The 18,250-nt window shown below is 40.3% G+C and overlaps 2 protein-coding genes and 1 pseudogene across 2 annotated transcripts; 2 read left to right on the top strand and 1 right to left on the bottom strand.

Moving 5' to 3' along the window:
- Positions 1-317: 317 nt before the first annotated feature.
- LOC119034706 (olfactory receptor 24) lies at positions 318-1,253 on the top strand. Its single transcript, XM_037125844.2, has one exon. It carries the CDS (start codon positions 318-320, stop codon positions 1,251-1,253), a length of 936 nt encoding a protein of 311 aa, XP_036981739.2.
- A 278-nt stretch (positions 1,254-1,531) lies between these two features.
- Positions 1,532-6,610, bottom strand: LOC128627163 (olfactory receptor 1-like; annotated as a pseudogene).
- A 9,015-nt stretch (positions 6,611-15,625) lies between these two features.
- On the top strand, positions 15,626-16,579 carry LOC119034627 (olfactory receptor 1361). Its single transcript, XM_053663746.1, has one exon. The coding sequence runs from the start codon at positions 15,626-15,628 to the stop codon at positions 16,577-16,579; it is 954 nt and encodes a 317-aa protein (XP_053519721.1).
- The last annotated feature ends 1,671 nt before the right edge of the window (positions 16,580-18,250 follow it).

Here is an 18,250-nt window from a genome sequence, read left to right as displayed (position 1 = left end):
AATGATTAAATGAATTAGTTTTGGGTGTCTCCTTCATTAAAGCCAGATCAGTGAAGACTATAAGATCAAAGACTCTAAAGTCAGAATTTCCAGATTTAAACTTTATTTCTGCCTCTTTCTAGGAGATTCTCTGTTCCTTCATCAATAAAATGGACATAATAATTACTTATAGAGTTAAGCTTTGGTCAGATCATGAACAGCTATTAACATCCTGATTCCATCTTTATTTTATGCCTTTGTTTTCGTCAAAACAATATTAGGGCAAAAAAGTTTTTGAAGCTCCATCTTCCATTGTATTCCTTAGTTATACCAGCGGCATGAAACCAGGAAACCACACATTCAGTGTCTCTGAATTCCTCCTTCTGGGCCTGTCTGAGCAGCAGGGACAGCAGCCTCTCCTCTTTGGCATCTTCTTGAGTATGTACCTGGTCACCCTGCTGGGGAATGTTGTCATCATCCTGGCCATTGGATCTGATCCACACCTTTACACCCCCATGTACTTTTTCCTGGCCAACTTCTCCCTCACAGACCTGTGTTTATCATCTACCACAGTCCCTAGGATGCTAACAAACATCCTGGCCCACAAGCACACCATCACCTATGCTGCATGCCTCTCTCAGATCTACTTCTTCCTGTGGTTCATTGGTCTAGATGTTTTCCTCCTGGCGGTGATGGCATATGACCGGCTTGTGGCTATCTGTCACCCCCTTCACTACACCCTAATCATGAGCCCCAGATGCTGTATCCTGCTGGTGGTCATGTCCCTAATCCTTTCTCATTCATACTCTCTAACCCACACCATTCTCCTGGCTCAACTATCCTTCTGCACAGACAACATTATCCCTCACTTCTTTTGTGAACTTCTCCCCCTGTTGAAACTCTCCTGTTCCAATACCTATGTCAACCAATGTGTGCTGATATACTGGGGAGGGGCATTAACCATCCTGATCCCCTTGCTAATCATAATTTCTTATGTCCGCATTGTGGCTGCCATTGTGAGAGTCCCATCGGCAAGTGGGAAGTGGAAGGCCTTCTCCACCTGCAGCTCCCACCTCTCAGCAGTGTGCTTGTTCTATGTGTCTGCCATTGGGGTATACTTCATTCCCTCCACTGATGATTCTGCCAGCAAGGACAGGATTGCAGCTGTGATGTATGCTGTGGTGGCCCCCCTGCTGAACCCATTCATCTACAGCCTGAGAAACAAAGACATAAAGAGTGCTCTGGGGAGACTTCTGAGCCGAAGAGCACTGTGATCTCCATGAGGCCAAAGACATCATTTGGGGAATTCAGGGAAAATCAGCTTATAGAGTTACCCTATAGAGTGGTATCTATATCCACTTGCTAGCTTTCTAATCTAGAGCAAATTAAATAACTTCATTGGGCCACAATTTCCTCACCCATAAAAGATGTAATAAACTATTCCCTATCATGCAGTAATTTGGAAAGGGTTAGAAGAAAAACTATCTATATAAATATGTAAATGTACTTCTTCCAGGTCTTCTGGGTAGATCTTCATTACCTTCAACAATATTCAACATGTACCTCTGAGGTGAATATCTGCATTGCACAAAAGAGAAAACAAAGGCTCAAAAGGGTTCAATTATTTGCCTGAAGTTACACAGCTAATAAGAGACAAAGTCAGAATTTGAACACAGATAACTGATTCCAAAATGCATACATTTAATAGTTACTCTATGTCTAAATGGACATGAATCCACATATTCCTCTCAATTGCTAGCTTTCTTTTTTTTTTTTTGCTTCCCTCACACTGTTCACATACACAGTTCCAATCAATAACTTCTTCCAATACTAGCAAATGATTTGAAGATGAGGCAAGGCAAATAAGAAACTAGAAAGTGGAGGAGTAAATAGACTCAGAGATCCTGGTGTCCCCCACAAGGAAGCATGCCCCAGCTTTAGCATAAATCTCTTGTTGGATATTTTGAAATGACTTAGGAATCAAGTCACATGATCAGAGAGAAGGGTGCCTAAGCCACATTATTTGAGGTTCTCACCAAGTTTATCTTACTAAACCTTCATTCTTCAACACTATGCCAACAGTCTGTTTAGATCTATTTTAAAAGATAAATGTATTGACAACAGTGTGATGGTTACCAGAGGGAAGGAGGTGGGGGAAAAAAAAAGAGGGTAAAGGGAGTCAAATACATGATGATGGAAGGAGACTTGCTTTGGGTGGTGGACATACAATGCTATATACAGGTGATGTATGATAGAACTATACACTTCAAAACCTATACAAGGTGGGGTAAAAGTAGGTTTACAGTTGTTTGTATAAAAAACTACAATTAATAAGTAATAAATAACTCTGTTTAGTGTACTCACAACTGTAAAACTACTTTTGCACCACCCTGTATAATCTTTGATCAATGTCACCCCCATAAATTTAACAAAATTGTTTAAAAAGATAACTTGCATTATTGAAAAGATAACAATTTCATTATTGCATCTCCCCCAGGGATGCTGCTAAGGATATATCCTAACAACCCACAGAGGATTTTTCAGTAACATACAGGAGAAATTTTAGAAACTGCACTGCACTCTGTTGATTTCTTCCCTACATAATTGTGACTCTACAGACCTCCCACTGACATAGTCAAGTTTTTAAAATAGTTTTTTTAAGTGAAAATAAGACATATGCTGGAGTCAGAAATACCTGAGCTAATGTGTTAGATCTACCATTCATGGCTTGTATGACCTTCAGCAAGTTATTAACATCCTGGCATCTCAGTATCAAAATATAAACAAGTGAATGGTAATAGTAACTACAGTAATTATCATGTAAGGCTGTTGTGAGAATTCAAAAAGATAACACACACAAAGTTCTTAGCAGAGTGTCAATATATATACTGTAATGTGCAAATACTACTTAAAACACAAATCATATCCAATTTTCTCTTCTCTTTTTCCTCTCCTCTCCCTTCTCATACTGTTCCTTCCCTTCTGTTCCTTTCCACATCTGTCTCAGAGAGAAGCTTGAGATTTGCCATTTTATTTTTAAAAAGATTTTGTCTGTTCATTTTTTTAGAGAGACGGGAGGGAGGGAAAAAGGGAGAAAAACACTGATGTGTGAGAGAAACACTAATTGGTTGCCTCTCACATGCCCCCAACTGGGGACCTGGCTTGCAACCCAGGCCCTGGGGATGTGCACTGACTAGGAATCGAACCAGAGACCTTTTGGTTTGAATGCCAACACTTAATCCACTGAGCCACACCAGCTGGAGCAATGTTTGCCATTTTAAATGCACAAGGAGACATGTGCACCCTAACCTTTTCCCAGTGAGTGGAACTCTGGTATCAGGAAACTGCCTGCAACTTTAATAAATGTTCAGAGAGGAATGGGTTGCCATTTGTCATATAAGTACTAGAAGGAAACTGGGTAAACTCCTCTTCAATTTCAGCGAAGAAAACAACTTTCATTCAAAATCAAGAGGTAATAAAATTTTGATAAATTTGATGATATAATTTAAAACTTTTCATAGCAAAGAAACATTGTAAATAAAATAACAATTGATACACTGTAAAAGATATTTTCAATATATATTACCAAAAAAAGACAAACATCACTTTAACAACAAACCAAAACAAACATCAATATTAATAAAACATGCCAATACTATTTACTTCTTGATATGATATAATAAGGATATAATTTCACTTTCATGATATGTCACAATGGTATAATCTGAGTTCAGTCAGGTGGAAACATCTGACAACTCCAAACTGAGGGACATTCTACAAACTGGCTAACTGTCCAGGACTCTTCAAATGAGCCAAGGTCATGAAAGACAGAAGAGCTACACAAAATTAAAGGAAATTTTAACAGTGAGAAGCGTTGTGTGACCTTAGAGTGGATCCCCGACCTGAAAAAGAACATGACTGGCAAACAACACAATTTAAATGAGGCCTGTTGATTATTCAATAGAATTTTATTAATAACACTTTGATTTCATAATTGCACTGTAGTAATTGAGGAAGCTTGTTTTAAAGTAGATAAGAATGCTTTTTACTATTTTTGCAATATTTTTTAAATCTAACATCTCATAATAAATGTAAAAAATTAAAACATTTTTCAAGAAACCAATAACAATAAAATATGTGGAAAGCCATAAATATTTTAGTAGTTTATTTTTATTGTATTTTTTTCTCTAAGCATATTTTATTGATTATGTATTATAGTTGTCCCATTTTTTTCCTCCCATTTATCCTCCTCCATAAGGTATTCCTATTCCATACAGCAATCCCTCCCTTAGTTCACGTCCATGAGTCATACATATGAGTTCTTTGGCTTCTCCATTTCCTATACTATTCTTAACCTCCTCCTGTCTACTTTGTACCTACTAATTATGCTTCTTATTCCCTGTACCTTTCCCCCATTCTCCCTCTTCTCCTTCCCTGCTGATAACCCTCCATGTGATCTCCCAGTTCTATGATTCTGTTCTTGTTCTAGTTGTTTGCTTAATTTGTTTTTTTTATTCTATTGTTGATAGTTGTGAGTTTGATGTCATTTTACTGTTCATAGTTTCGTTCTTCTTCCTTTTCTTAGATAAGTCCCTTTAGTATTTCATATAATAATGGCTTGGTGATGAACTCCTTCAGCTTTACCTTGTCTGGTTGGCACTTTATCTGCCCTTCCATTATAAATGACAGCTTTGTTGGATAGAGTAATATAGGTCCTTGCTTTTCATATCTTTAAATACTTCTTGCCAATCCCTTCTAGCCTGCAAAGTTTCCTTTCAGAAATCAGCTGACAGTCTAAGGGGCACTCCTTTATAGGTAACTCTTCTTTTCTCTTGCTGCTTTTAAGATTCTCTCTTTATCTTTAACCTTTGGCATTTTTATTATGATGTGTCTTGGTGTAGCCCTCTTTTGTTTCAATTTGCTTGGGACTCCCTGAACTTCCTAGACTTGTATGTTTATTTTCTTCACCATATTGAGTAAGTTGTCTTTCCTTTTTTTCCAAATAAGTATTCATTTTTTTGCTCTGCCTCTTCTCCTTCTGACACCCTTATAATTCAGATGTTGGTACACTGTAAGCTGTCCCAGAGTTCCTAAACCTCTCCTCATTTTTTAAAAATTACTCTTTCTTCTATCCATTCCAGTTGAATGCTTATTTCTTCCTTTCATTCCAAATTGTTAATTGAATCATGGCTTCCTTCCCTTCATTCTTGGTTCCCTGTATATTTTACTTTACTTCACTTTAAATAGCCTGCACTTCTCCCTTTATTTTGTAGTCATACTCAATCATTTCTCTGAGCATCTTGATCACCAGTATTTTGAACTCTGCATCTGATAGTTTGGTTATCTCCATTTCATTTATTTCTTTTTCCAGGGTTTGTTCTGTTCTTTCAATTGGGCTGTATTTCTTTGTATTCTCAATTTGGCAGCCTCCCTGTGTTTCTGTGTATTAGGTAGAGCTTACTTGACTCCCCGAGTTGGCGCACCTGTTACACTGTAAGGAGCACAGCCTTAGGTATTGCCAGGGCAATACAACCCACTTCGCTGCTTTGTGGTGCTGTATATGGGGGAGTGGTAGGGGTCAGGGAGGAAATGATGCCATTTGCCTGGCTCTTGCCTCATTTTCACTCATTTCCTCCACTTCGTGAAGTGACTGGTGTCCTTCTAGCTGCTGCCCTGGTGCTAGGTGGGTTTTTGTATGTTCTAGGACCCTGTGGACCCTTCACACAGACTCTCCTGAGAGACTGGCAGTTTATTCCACTGCCCCAACCCCCCATAGGTTTTTACAGACACAGGTTATGAGGCTGGAACCCTGGGCTGCGCATCTGGCCTGGGGCTGGGATCACTCTCTCCCCAGTTGTCCCTCCCAGTTTTAATCCACTGCATGTAAATGTAGGACTTTCCGTTCCACAGGCCACCACCACTACTGCCACCTGCCACTGCCTGGCCATGCCATGCTGCATCCTCTTAGCCCCTCTTACCCATATGAATGAACGTTTCTTCTTTAAATCCTTGGTTGTTGGACTTCCACACAGTTTTATTTTCTGGCAGTCCCTAAGGAGAAAGTTGTGAATTTCAAAAAGCCTTCTTAGTGCAGTCTTCATATCATTGTTCCTAAGGCTGTAAATGATGGGGTTCAGCATGGGAGTCACCACTGTGTAAAATACAGCTGCAACCCTGTCCTTAACCCCTGTGTGTGATGAATGGGGACAGAGGTAAACACCAACTTCTGTACCATAGAACAAGAAGACCACAGTGAGGTGGGACCCGCAGGCAGAGAAGGCCTTTTGCCTGCCAGAGGCAGATGGGACCCTGAGAATGGTGAAGATGATGTGTGCATATAACAGGATAATCAGGGAGCGAGGGCCAGTAACATGGAGGCCACAGTGAACAGGACTACTTGGTTGGTGCTGGTGTCTGAGTGGGAGAGCTGCAGCAGAGGGAGCATGTCACAGAAGAAGTGATGTATGGTGCTGCCTGCACAGAAAGAAAGCCTAGCCATGAGCAGGGTGTGTAAGAGGGCAGTGAGGCTAGAGAGAACCCAGCATGCTATGAGAAGGAGCACAAACACAAGAGGACTCATGAGTGTGGAGTAGTAAAGGGTCTTGCAGATGGCGAACACAGCAGTCGTAGGCCATCATTCCCAAGTTGTCCGACCTTTTGGCATCTCTGGGCCACACTGAAAAAAGAAGAGTTTTCTTCTTTTTTCATTAAATACATAAACACTTTCATTAAATACATTAAATACATAAACACTATCAAAAATTGATGAGCAAAGAGAAGGTTTTAAGTAAATTTACAATTTTTTGTTGAGCTACATTCATAGGCCTGCATGCAGCCCACAAGCCATGGGCTAGACACCCCTCAGGCCAAGAGGAAGTCACCTAGTGCACCAATCATCATGAAAAACTGCACCTGGGCCACGCCCCCACCATATGATATGGTCTGACTATGTGTTTGGATGTTTGCCAGCATCTTAGGGGTTGTGGTGGGAGAAAAGGAGGTATCAGCAAAAAAGAGGTTGTCCAGGAAGAATTATATGGAGGTGTGAAGGTAAGGGTCAAAGCTGATTGCCAGGATGAGCAGATTCCACAACAGAGTGATCAGGTACGTGCCCAGGAAGATGCCAAATAGGAGAGACTGCTGCTCTGGGCTCTCAGAGAGGCCCAATAGAAGGACTTCAGTGACAATGGACTGGTTGATTCTATCCATGCCACCATTCCTTATAGATAGAGAAAAAAAGATACAGGAAAGTTGTTGAAAAAGTAATGCTTGTGGCCCTCAATGATATAATCATATTTTATGCAGGAGATTAGACTATACAACTCCCTACACCCTCCCTCCTGGGTTTCCCCTAACTCATCCCTACTCCTCAATTTACCTGGTAAGGGAGAGTAAGCAGGCAAAGAGATTAAAACACAACAGCAAAGTGGTAGATATTAGTGGGAATGTGAGTTCCAGGCTACTTCCATCCTTGCTACATAGCATACAGGCATTAAGAACTGCCATTTGCTGAACCCAAGGCACTATACATTGCAGCACTGAACTGAATACTCTATGAAGCACATTATTTTATTATCTGATATCACAGATGAGTTACACAAGGCTCAATGATATTAAGTCACTTGCACAAAGTCACAAAGAAGAGAGTATATACAGTGTGGACTCTGAAGCCATCTCTCAAGTCCTTAAGCACATCCACCTCTGAGCTTAACCTCTTCCTCACCAGGAGGCAGACATAGGTAACTTGTGCTCTGTAAGGGAATAGTTCCCACTGCTCATGTCATGATGTCTGGGCCAGAATACAGGGACCCTGACTGCATCTGCCCCTTTCTCGGTGCACCCACCATATTGATCTGGCCCAAAGAGCATTCGCCACCAAAGGAACCCACCCTGTGCCTGTGTTCTCCCTTTTGGTCTCAGAGGGTCATGCTTCAGCATGCAGGGCTCTTCTTAGCCTATACAATTGAGAAGGTTGAAAGGACCCAACCCTGCTGGCTCCACTGAGCTAGCTACAGAGCCATAGTCCAGATCACAGTGGTGGGTGTTAGACATAAATGTGCACATTGTCACAGGACTATTTCTAGGTTCTGGGCCTCTGGAGTATGATTCCCCTGGCTGATCCTCAGAGACAAACATGGAGTAATTGCTCCAGCTGCATACTTTGGCTCCCTAGGCCAGCGCTCACCCAGGAGCACAAGAGGAGGGAGTACAGAGTGTATCTGTGGGTTTGCATTTATGCCCAGGGATGCGTGTGTCTCCTTGATCTTGGTGTGATGGTTGCTCTCAGGTATCTTCTCAGAAAACTGGAAACTGTGGCAGAAGGAGGCCAAGACCAGAGGTAGAGGTTTGGCTACAAACCTGGCCAAAAGATTTTCAGGCCCTACTACCTTGAGGGAAGGCGTGTTATTAGACTTCTATGATCCTTTGGATTTCAGGTTGTTGCTAAGAGAGTGATTAGCTTAGACAGCTGGTTTCTATCCACCGAAGCAATCCTTGAGAAACTAAAATCAACAAAAAATCTAGGAAATTATAACAATAATATTAAAACTGAGAAACCCCGTGAGGACAAGAAAGATGATCATGAGCTGGAATAGAATGTGGGGGCAGAAAGCTAGGTTGAGAATTGGACTAGGGAAGAAGTCTATTGCTGCTCTGTGAGAGGATATTGGGGAAAAAGTTAATTCAAAGATCCTGACTGTAAGGGTAATAGGGGGAAAAAACATGGTGTCTTGTAGCACAAACGATTCAGAAAAGTGGCTCTGATGGCTTATACTCACTCCTCCTGAGAGGCCAGAGGATATCATTACCCTGTTGGCTTATGTATAGAAGGGCTGGCAGTGACTGGGGGTCCTCTTAAGTGTCATGGCATACCAGCATACTAAAAGGCTGCCATCCTACCAGCTTAGGCACTGGGTCCATAAAGCAATTAAAGCAGCAGTGATGGGGGATTTCCCTAATCCTGGTGACAGAAGTCAGATTACCCGGAAGAGGCAGTTTACCACCAGGAACTGTGTAAAGAAGCCCCCTTTTAAGGATGTCCTATAACAACTCAAAAAAACAATACAGCTAAAAACTAAAACAGAGGTCCAATATCTGACTGGATTGAAAATTCAAAATCTATTGAAGATTTTATGCAACTAGCAAATGAAAGCATGCACAAAATCGCTCTTGCACCTATATAGTTCTGGCTCGGAATTAACCTTTAATTTCTGCCAAGATATGCTATTTGGCTGGCATACCTCATGATTTTCAAATTAACATTGAGTTCCCTCATATTCTTGAGTATTCACAGGATTCATTTCACTTATGGAAATGGGCATGCCAGATCCACCCACCCAAACATTCACAGGTTTGTCTCCGATCTTTCTTTTGCTCCACTGGGTGTTCATGGCACAAAGATTAGTAGCCCACGTTGCTGCTGCAGTCATTAATGCACATGCCTCACCAAATGGAAAATTTTAGAAGAAGATCATCAGTTATTGAGGAAAAATGGTATGATACAATGGGTGTATCACTTTGCTGATCGCCCCAGTGGAGAAGTCCTCACCAGTCCTGAGCAGACTACCACTGACACTGACACCTGGCAGCTATTCCTCAGGGAGCACCAGCAAATTCTAAGTCTTCCCTGCCCCCTTTACTTAGTCAAGCTCACTGGAGGACTGCTGGGACATCTTTCATTTGGGACATCCTCGATCAAGAATGGAACACAAGCACATCAGCACAACTGGCTAAACCCCAGGCAGTCACTTTGGCATTGGAAGATGCCCCCAGAAACAACTGGCCCCAATTAAACATCTTCAACAATGCTACGGTGATTTGGTCCCACCAATGGCAACAACTTCTCATTCAGGTTGTCCTCTTTGGGGTAAAAAGCTCTGGAAATTCCTTGCCTCTCAAATATCTGAGAGAAAAGGAAGTTTGCCTACAAAGGAACAGCAGTCATTACTCAACAGACTTAACAGCTACATGGAATGTTAAAGACATTGAAATATTTTTAATGCATAAAACCAATATTTTGAACCCAATATTTTATACCCAGCAAGTTGCCATTCAAATGTAGAGACATATTATATTCTTAGATATATAAAGACTCAGTAGATTTGCCACACAGAGACTTGTGGAAAATACACCTACATTAAAATAGGATATAATGCAAGATGTATGGAAATTGAAGATGGTCAAATATCTTGATAAAATTTGGAGTTTTTTAAAGGCTTAAGCTAAAAATGAGAGAGCATATTTATTAAGTCATAATCAAAATTTGTACAAATCATTATTAAAAGATAATCATTCCAATAAAAATGAGCAGACTCTTTTTATAAAGAAGATATAGGAGTGATGAAAATGTGCTTAACATCATTAAGAACTGGGGAAGTGTTCATTAAAACCACAATAAGATAACATTTCATATGCTCTAGAATGACAAAAATGTTAACTCTAAGATTTCTAGTGTGAGAGAACATGTTGTTTTCTGACTTATCTACCTGAGAAAACCAAAGTCTAGAGAGGATACGTAAACTTCATAAAATTACAGAGCAGTTCACTTGGAGTTTTGGGACCAGGATTGGGCAATGAACCAAGGCTTTTCCCACAATCGATATTTTAGAGACCAGTATTCCCAGATGTCTTTGAAACTTCCATCAGAGAGCTCTGGGGACTGTGCTGGAAACTGCAGGTAGATATCTTTGTTTTTCTTGGGATCCTAGGCAGACTGGCTGGCTGGCTGAGGACTGAGAATACCCTGCTCTCATTTCTCCTTCCTTAGAACAGATGAGGATTCCATGTTCCAGGGTCCTTTATGCCTTAAATTTAGGGGGAAATGCTGTCTTTCCATTTGGTCATCAAATACAACTTCTTCAGTCTTGATCAGTGAGAAGTGACAACAGGATAGTCAAACAGCTATCCTAACATGAAGAAATAAGGACCAATTCTTGGCCCAACTCAGGACTGACTGTAAGTTATTGGCTATATGTCCCCTTTTCCAGCTAGTCAGGAGAAGCAGAGTGGTCCATAGTTTCAGGAATCCTGTTTTTGGTATCAGTTGTAGTGCTGAACTGGGACAGGGTACAGCAGATCTTTGAGATCTGTTTACTCATTCATTAATGAAATAGTTGACTTAATGTCCTTTGGTTCCTAAAGGGTGGGGTGGCAAGGTAGCTTTGATCCAGAGGACTATTCCCCCAGATTATGAATTTGACCCTCTGGTCCCTGAAACCAGCTTCCTAAAACCTCCATGTACTCCTGAGAGGGGCCTGACATGTGGATGGAGCATGTCAGGTTGTGCTGGCTGTTTTCAAGTATGTAAATGCAAGAGAATTGGAGAAACATTTCTCAGCACTGGGAAGGGCACATGAAGATATGTTCATGTTAAATTGTTAAATCTGAGTGCCAAGCATTCATTTCTCTACATTCTTTTTCAATTAAAACAAAATAATATTTAGCTCAAATGTAAGATATAAACAAACCATGAGTCCAGTACTTGTGAAAATGCACAATTGATCACTAATTCAGCATTCACACTTAACATAATGTCTCCAGAGCAGGAGCTCCTTCTCTCTCTGCTGTGTAGAATTCCATTGTGTAAATGTACCAAGTTTTTTTTGATCCACTCATTTACTGATGGGCACTTAGGTTGCTTCCAGCACTTGGCTATTGTAAATTGTGCTGCTATGAACATTGGGATGCATAGGTTCTTCTGGATTGGTGTTTCAGGGTCCTTAGGGTATAATCCCGACCGTGGTATTACTGGGTCAAAAGGCAGTTCCATTTTTAGTTTCCTGAGGAAATTCCACACTCTTTTCCACTATGGCTGCACCAGTCTGCATTCCCACCAACAGTGCACTAGGATTCCCTTTTCTCCGTATCCTCTCCAACACTTGTTTGTTGGTTTGTTTGTGATGGCCATTCTGACTGGTGTAAAGTGGTATCTCATTGTGGTTTTAATGCATCTCTCTGAAAGCAAGGCGGTGAGGGACAAATACCATATGATCTCACCTTTAACTGGAACATAAATGAACAAAAGAAAAAAGCAAACAAAATATAACTAGAAATACTGAAATTAGGAGCAATCTAACAACAGATTAGGAGCAGGGGGAAGGAACAGTGGGGGGATGGGTTTTCAGGAACTACTATAAAGGGTTACACAGGGTCAAAACCAAGGGGGAGGGTGGAAGCAAGGGAGGCAGGTAGGTTTGGATAGGGTGAAGGGGAGTGGTGCAAACAACTTTAATTGAACAACAATAAAGTAATTCAAAGAGAAAAAACAACATCTGCAATACGTTTTTTTTTCATTTTCACAATTTTGAACACCTTCTATACTAAAATGTATGCTAGGCAACCTAAGATCTTCACATAAGAGTCATTTGTTTTATTAACTATCTCTGTAAGTAAAAGGAAATGCTAGCATCTAAAGAGTAACACCCACCTAGTTTCATCATAGCTTAAAATGTCATTTTATAGCCCACCCACCCACCGATTTAGTCAACAGATGATTACCAAGTATGTACTAAGAAAATTACTAGATGAATAAAGATGAGTCCCTGGCACTGAGGGACACAGTGTAATGGAGATAAGTAAGAAATTATTTGGTAGTGTTCTACCAGAGACCCATAAACAGGGAGCACAGCAGATAAAGCAACAAACTCTAACAGCCCCAGGTGTTGACACCTGAGCTTCTGCCGGGCAGCGAAAAGGAGAAGACTCAGGAAGGTGAAACAGCTAAGCATGCAGGGAGGACGTGATGAGTTGTTTGAGGACCATAAGTGGATTCATGGGCAAGAATGTTGAGTGGCATGGCATTTGTGGAAGTGCTATTGGATAGACAGATGGAGACAGAATCATGAAGGGTTGGCTATGTCATGATAAGAAATAGCATTGACATTTTCTTGATGTGAGCAACAAGACACCTCACAACAGCCTATGACACAGATGTAGTTATTTCCACAGAGGGAAACTACAGCTCAGAGAAGATAAATGAATTATTCAAGCACATTATTAGGTTTGTTATATAAGGCAAATTAAAATTTTCTTAGTAAAGACAGATTTTTTTCTTTATGCAATCTGAATATTCCCCTTGAAAGCACATAGATAAGTCTAATGTAGTGGTTTTAAGTGTGCAGATACAGTGGGAATTCCATTTTGGGGGGGAGCATAGGAAATGCTCCCCTCATGATTGTGACACATTCCTCCAACTTAGACCCTTGGCCAGGGTGTCAGACCATCTGTCACAATAAAGGTTGAAACCAAAGGACATGTCGTTTTCCCCAAAACCAATTGTTTTATGTTTTATTAGTTTATATGTCCAGAATATCAGAATAACTCTGAGAATATTAATTCATTTTGTACATTTTCATCTGGGATCAGTATCACTGTTTATGCTGTATGCTTCTAGTAACTAAATGAGATTCCTGAAGGTTAATTTACCCTTGATCAAGAAAAGTGAAAACTATAATAAATGTTCATTTATTTATTTGTAATTCTCATTGTAAAGGTGATACAGTTGAATGAATGTAACAGAATATATCACTGTATTTTCTGCTACATGAAAAGCTCCTAAATATGGATCTAGCTGCAGTTGGGGGTGGGGGGTGGGGAGAGAGAGAGAAAGACAGACCAGAAAGGAAAGAATCTGGGCCTCTCATGTAAAAATCGTGGTCTGAGGCTTTAGCTTCACCAGTGTAGAAACAGGACCTTACCCAAGCACTGGACTGGAGTGGACTGATTCACATCAATCACACTCACAAAAGATTGATGCATAAGCCCCAAATACCAAATACCCTCATTTGCCATGAACTATAACTGTCAAATTGAATATTTAAATCTTCTAACATGATGGATGTGTTAACTTGATTGTGGTGATTATTTTACCTTGTATCTGTAATTATGTATTAAATATATTAAAACATCACACTATATACTTAAATATATGTAATTTTTATTCATCAGCTATATCTTGATACGGTTGGAATGAATGCATGAATGAACGGATTTGCTGAAGGTGCATTTTCTCTTTATTGAAAATATGCAGGAAGCTGAACTAGAGTCAGCATGTGGTTTGGTGAATACTGAAAAGCAGCATAGCAGAAGAATGATCTTAGGCTTCTGACTCAGACTATTTTACTTCAATTCCTAAAGGTGTGGCTTTTGGCAAGTTTCTTAACCCCTCTGAACTTCAGCTTCTACATTTATCTTTAAAGTAAAGATACTCATAGCACCTCTGCACAGAGTTACCACTTAAGAGAATCTAGTGATCAGCACATAGCACATGGCTAGTGCTCATCCAGTGTTCTTAGTATCCTGACTTCTTCATTGAATCAGAGCAATGGATCTGGATTACATAAACTTAATATCCAGTATTTTCTAGTTATGAGATTCCTGGTGTAGCTTCACTGTGGCTGCTATGGAAAATAAAGATATCTGGGTCTCAAATAAAAAGATCTCACAACAGAGCTAGAAACAAACTAAGGTGCAGTTTGGGGAGATGAAATAAGGATTTGACCCCTTCTATTTAGGTTTGCAGTATATCAATCTAATATCTGAACACAAGAAAGCCTTGTGAGAGCAAAGGAGTCAGAGTCTGGAATATACTGTTTAAAGCTTAGATTAAAAAAATCCAGACAAAGAGGTTCAAACTAGGTGGAGAAACACAGGTGAGTGAAGAACATCAATGCTGGCAGGAAAAAGCATGAGTAATCCCCAGCCATGTTGGAGGGAACCGGAGCAATATTGTATGTACTTCCTACAGCTTTTTCTTTGCGACAGCTGGGAAGATTTTAAAGGGCCTGGATGGACTGGGCTAGGATGAGAAAGTCTTGCTCCACCACTTTTTATTTTCTTCACACAGGGTCAAAGACATTTGATTTTTGTTCTCCTACTCACTTGTCAGAGATGCCTTTTCAAAGATTACACCCTGGTCAACTTGTCAGAACCCCCCAAATCCCCAGATAGCCTTCTGGGTGGTCACCTGGATTAATTCAATGAATCACATCCATCATACTTTTAAAGTAATCTTTTAATTACAAAGATAACATATCCTGGTAAAACTGAGCAACATAGAAGGCAGCACCCACAACCCTTTGACTCATACTCACTTCTCAGAAATAAATCCTTCTGACCTTTAGAATGTATTCTTTTAGTGTCCTTAATCATACATTTATTGGTTTAATTTTACAAATGTGAAATTATAAACATACATACTCTTCTGAAATTTTACTTTTAAAAATTATTTTAATTAATTATATAATTATTGTATTTAGAATTCTATATTATCACATTATATATACTATTAATTATTTTAATTGTGATTATGTAAATGCTGTTTATTTAATTACATAATTATTCAGGGGCATTACTATTGTTTGTTGTCTACTGACAGGATGTGTGCAACCCAGAGCACACTCCCCAGGCTACCTGCTATGTTTCACGGGGACAGCTGAATCTGCTGGAAGGAGTCTAGGATATCTGTCTTCCAAGTGCTGACACCAACCTTAACTTCACAAATTGTCTTTTATAATGTGCAGTTATAACTTCAAGCTTTACCAAACAGAATTGTCTAAACCACATAATTTTTTAGGGGTTCAAAAAATTTCAACACAGCAGCATTTTACTTTTTTGCTATTTATAGTTCATATAATTTATTTCACACAGAATGGCAGACATGGACAGAAGAAATCAGACCAGCATCTATGAATTTCTTCTCATGGGCCTCTCTGAGCACCCAGAGCAGCAGCTTCTCCTGTTCGGGCTCTTCCTGGGCATGTACCTGGTTGCCGTCCTGGGAAACCTGCTCATCATTCTGGCCATCAGCTCTGACGTGCAACTTCACACCCCCATGTACATCTTCCTGGCCAACTTGTCCTTTTCTGACATTGGTTTCATCTCTACAGTGATTCCCAAGATGCTAGATAATATTGGCTCAGGAAGTAAACTCATTTCTTACCATGAATGCCTTACACAACTGTATTTCTTTGGCTTATTTGCAGATCTGGATAACTTTCTCCTGGCTGTGATGGCACTTGACCGCTATGTAGCCATCAGCCACCCTCTGCATTATGCCATGAGCATGAACGCCCAACGCTGTATCCTGTTGGTGGGTGGGGCATGGGTGGTCACTACCCTCCATGCCCTAGTGCATACCCTCCTAGTGACCAGGCTCTCTTTCTGTGGCCCCAATATCATCCCCCATTTCTTCTGTGATCTGGTCCTCCTCCTGAAGCTGGCCTGCTCCAGTACTTATGTGAATAACCTGATGCTCTTCCTTGTGGCAGGAACACTGCTAATTGGACCCTTTGTCTGCATCCTTACATCTTACTTTTACATTGCATTGGCTGTTCTAAGGATTGATTCCCCAAAGGGTAAGCAAAAGGCCTTCTCCAACTGTACCTCCCACCTCTCTGTGGTCTCTCTGTTCTACGGTACAGCTATTGGGGTCTATTTATGTCCTCCATCATCCTCCTCAGATGGAAAGGACAGAGTTTTCTCAGTGATGTATACCGTGGTCACCCCCATGCTGAACCCTTTCATCTACAGCCTGAGAAACAGGGATATGAAGGAGGCCCTGGGAAAACTACTCAGAAGAAAAACACTCCAAAAGTCTTTTTAGAACCTTAACATCATCACTCCAAGCCTCAGAACTGAGAGTCAAAAATTGGGCTCCTGAAAGCCCAACCACTGTAGCTTCTCTGAACCTGACACTTCTCTTTCTCTCGTGTTTATATTTCAAAGCGCAGATTGATGTCTGAGGACAGGGAGGGGACCAGTGATACCAGTAACCTCCCATCATCTCTGTGAAGTGCCCTTGCTTTAAGTAGTTTACTGCCCACTGCCACATGGTTCTTGTTTATTTTTACTGGATGGTTAAGACAAGTCCACATACAAGGCTTGTACACATGTAAAATGAAAATAAAAGTCCAAATTTTTGTTCAGCTGAAGTTATAAAGAAACTATGGAAGACAGATATCTCTAACCCAGGAATAAAAGATTCATCATGTCTAGTAGAATGAAATACGAAGGAGATAATTGGATACTCCACGCTTAAACAGGTACTGTTCTACAGAAGAAGAATGAAGCTTTAATTTAAGTCCTGAATTCCAGGGCCAGCTTTGCCATTAATGAACTGTGTGACTGTTACATAATCACTTGATGTCTCTGAGCCTTGGTTTCCCCACATTCAAATTAAAGTAATTGGATTATGTTAGTCGAAGGCCCTTCACACATATACCCTTGTTCTAATTATATTTAGTGTTACAGTGACAAGAACTCAAGACTTCAAGTCAGAACCAAAAGCCTCCCACTTGCATACTATGTAACTTGAGGCACATTCGTATTCTCAGTCCTTATTTCTTTTTCCCGTAAACCTGGAAGAACAACTATGTCATAGGGCTCCTCTGAGTAACAGATACTACTGGAACTGACTTGGATCACAGTTAAGTGCCAGATACACCACCCTTAGGTTGTTTCCCTATCTTGACTGTCATGAACAAGGATACAAGGAACATGGGGGCAATGTATGTGGTTACTGTGAGGTTAAAAGACATAAAAAGCATTTGAACACTTTAAACAGAGTGCCTGACACATGGTAAACACTCAACATGTGTGCATTCAGTGATGTCTGTGTCCATATGTGTTTCAGGTTTTTGAGTACTGACTGATACAAGATCCAATAAGAAATGTCACATTTTACTTTCTAGGGAAACTAATGATTTTTGTCCTCAGAATAAATACCACATAAGCAAAAGAAAACATGTCCATCCAAGCTGGATACTGAGGACAGTTAGAGATTACGAGTCAGACCAAGAAGGGAAACAAAAGAGGATATCAGTATCTTTTTATCACATGTAAGTAAATTTTTAAAATACCACAGTAACCACACAGAAAAAGTGGGCAAAGATGTAGTTGGAAAATTCAAAGAAGAAAAACTAAAATGGTCAAAAAATGTCCCCAGTAATTAGGAAAATAAAAAGGAAAACTTTCACCAAGTATTGTTTCTTTTCCCTTCATCAGGCTGGATGACAGCAAAGCATTTGCAAACGGTGCTGTCACGCTGTGGAAACGGGCATCCCGTGTGCCCTCGAGGGCGAATAAATTGCTTTTAACTTTCTCAAGGATAACCTGGTGGCACAGATGAAATTAAAAATGCCTGTATACTTCCCTCTAGCATTTCCATTTCTAGGAAAATGTATGGACACAAAGATGCCTGTAAAAGAATATCCATGTAGTGCTGCTTTTGTAATAGCTGCCCCCCACCCCCTAAAAAGGAGGTAAATGGCATGAG

Source organism: Artibeus jamaicensis, unplaced genomic scaffold (assembly GCF_021234435.1).
Source record: "Artibeus jamaicensis isolate MK-2021 breed Jamaican fruit bat unplaced genomic scaffold, CSHL_Jam_final contig_3275, whole genome shotgun sequence".
NCBI lineage: Eukaryota > Metazoa > Chordata > Mammalia > Chiroptera > Phyllostomidae > Artibeus > Artibeus jamaicensis.
The sequence above is the reverse complement of the archived record's forward strand: the minus strand, read 5'-3'. Positions and strand labels throughout refer to the sequence as shown.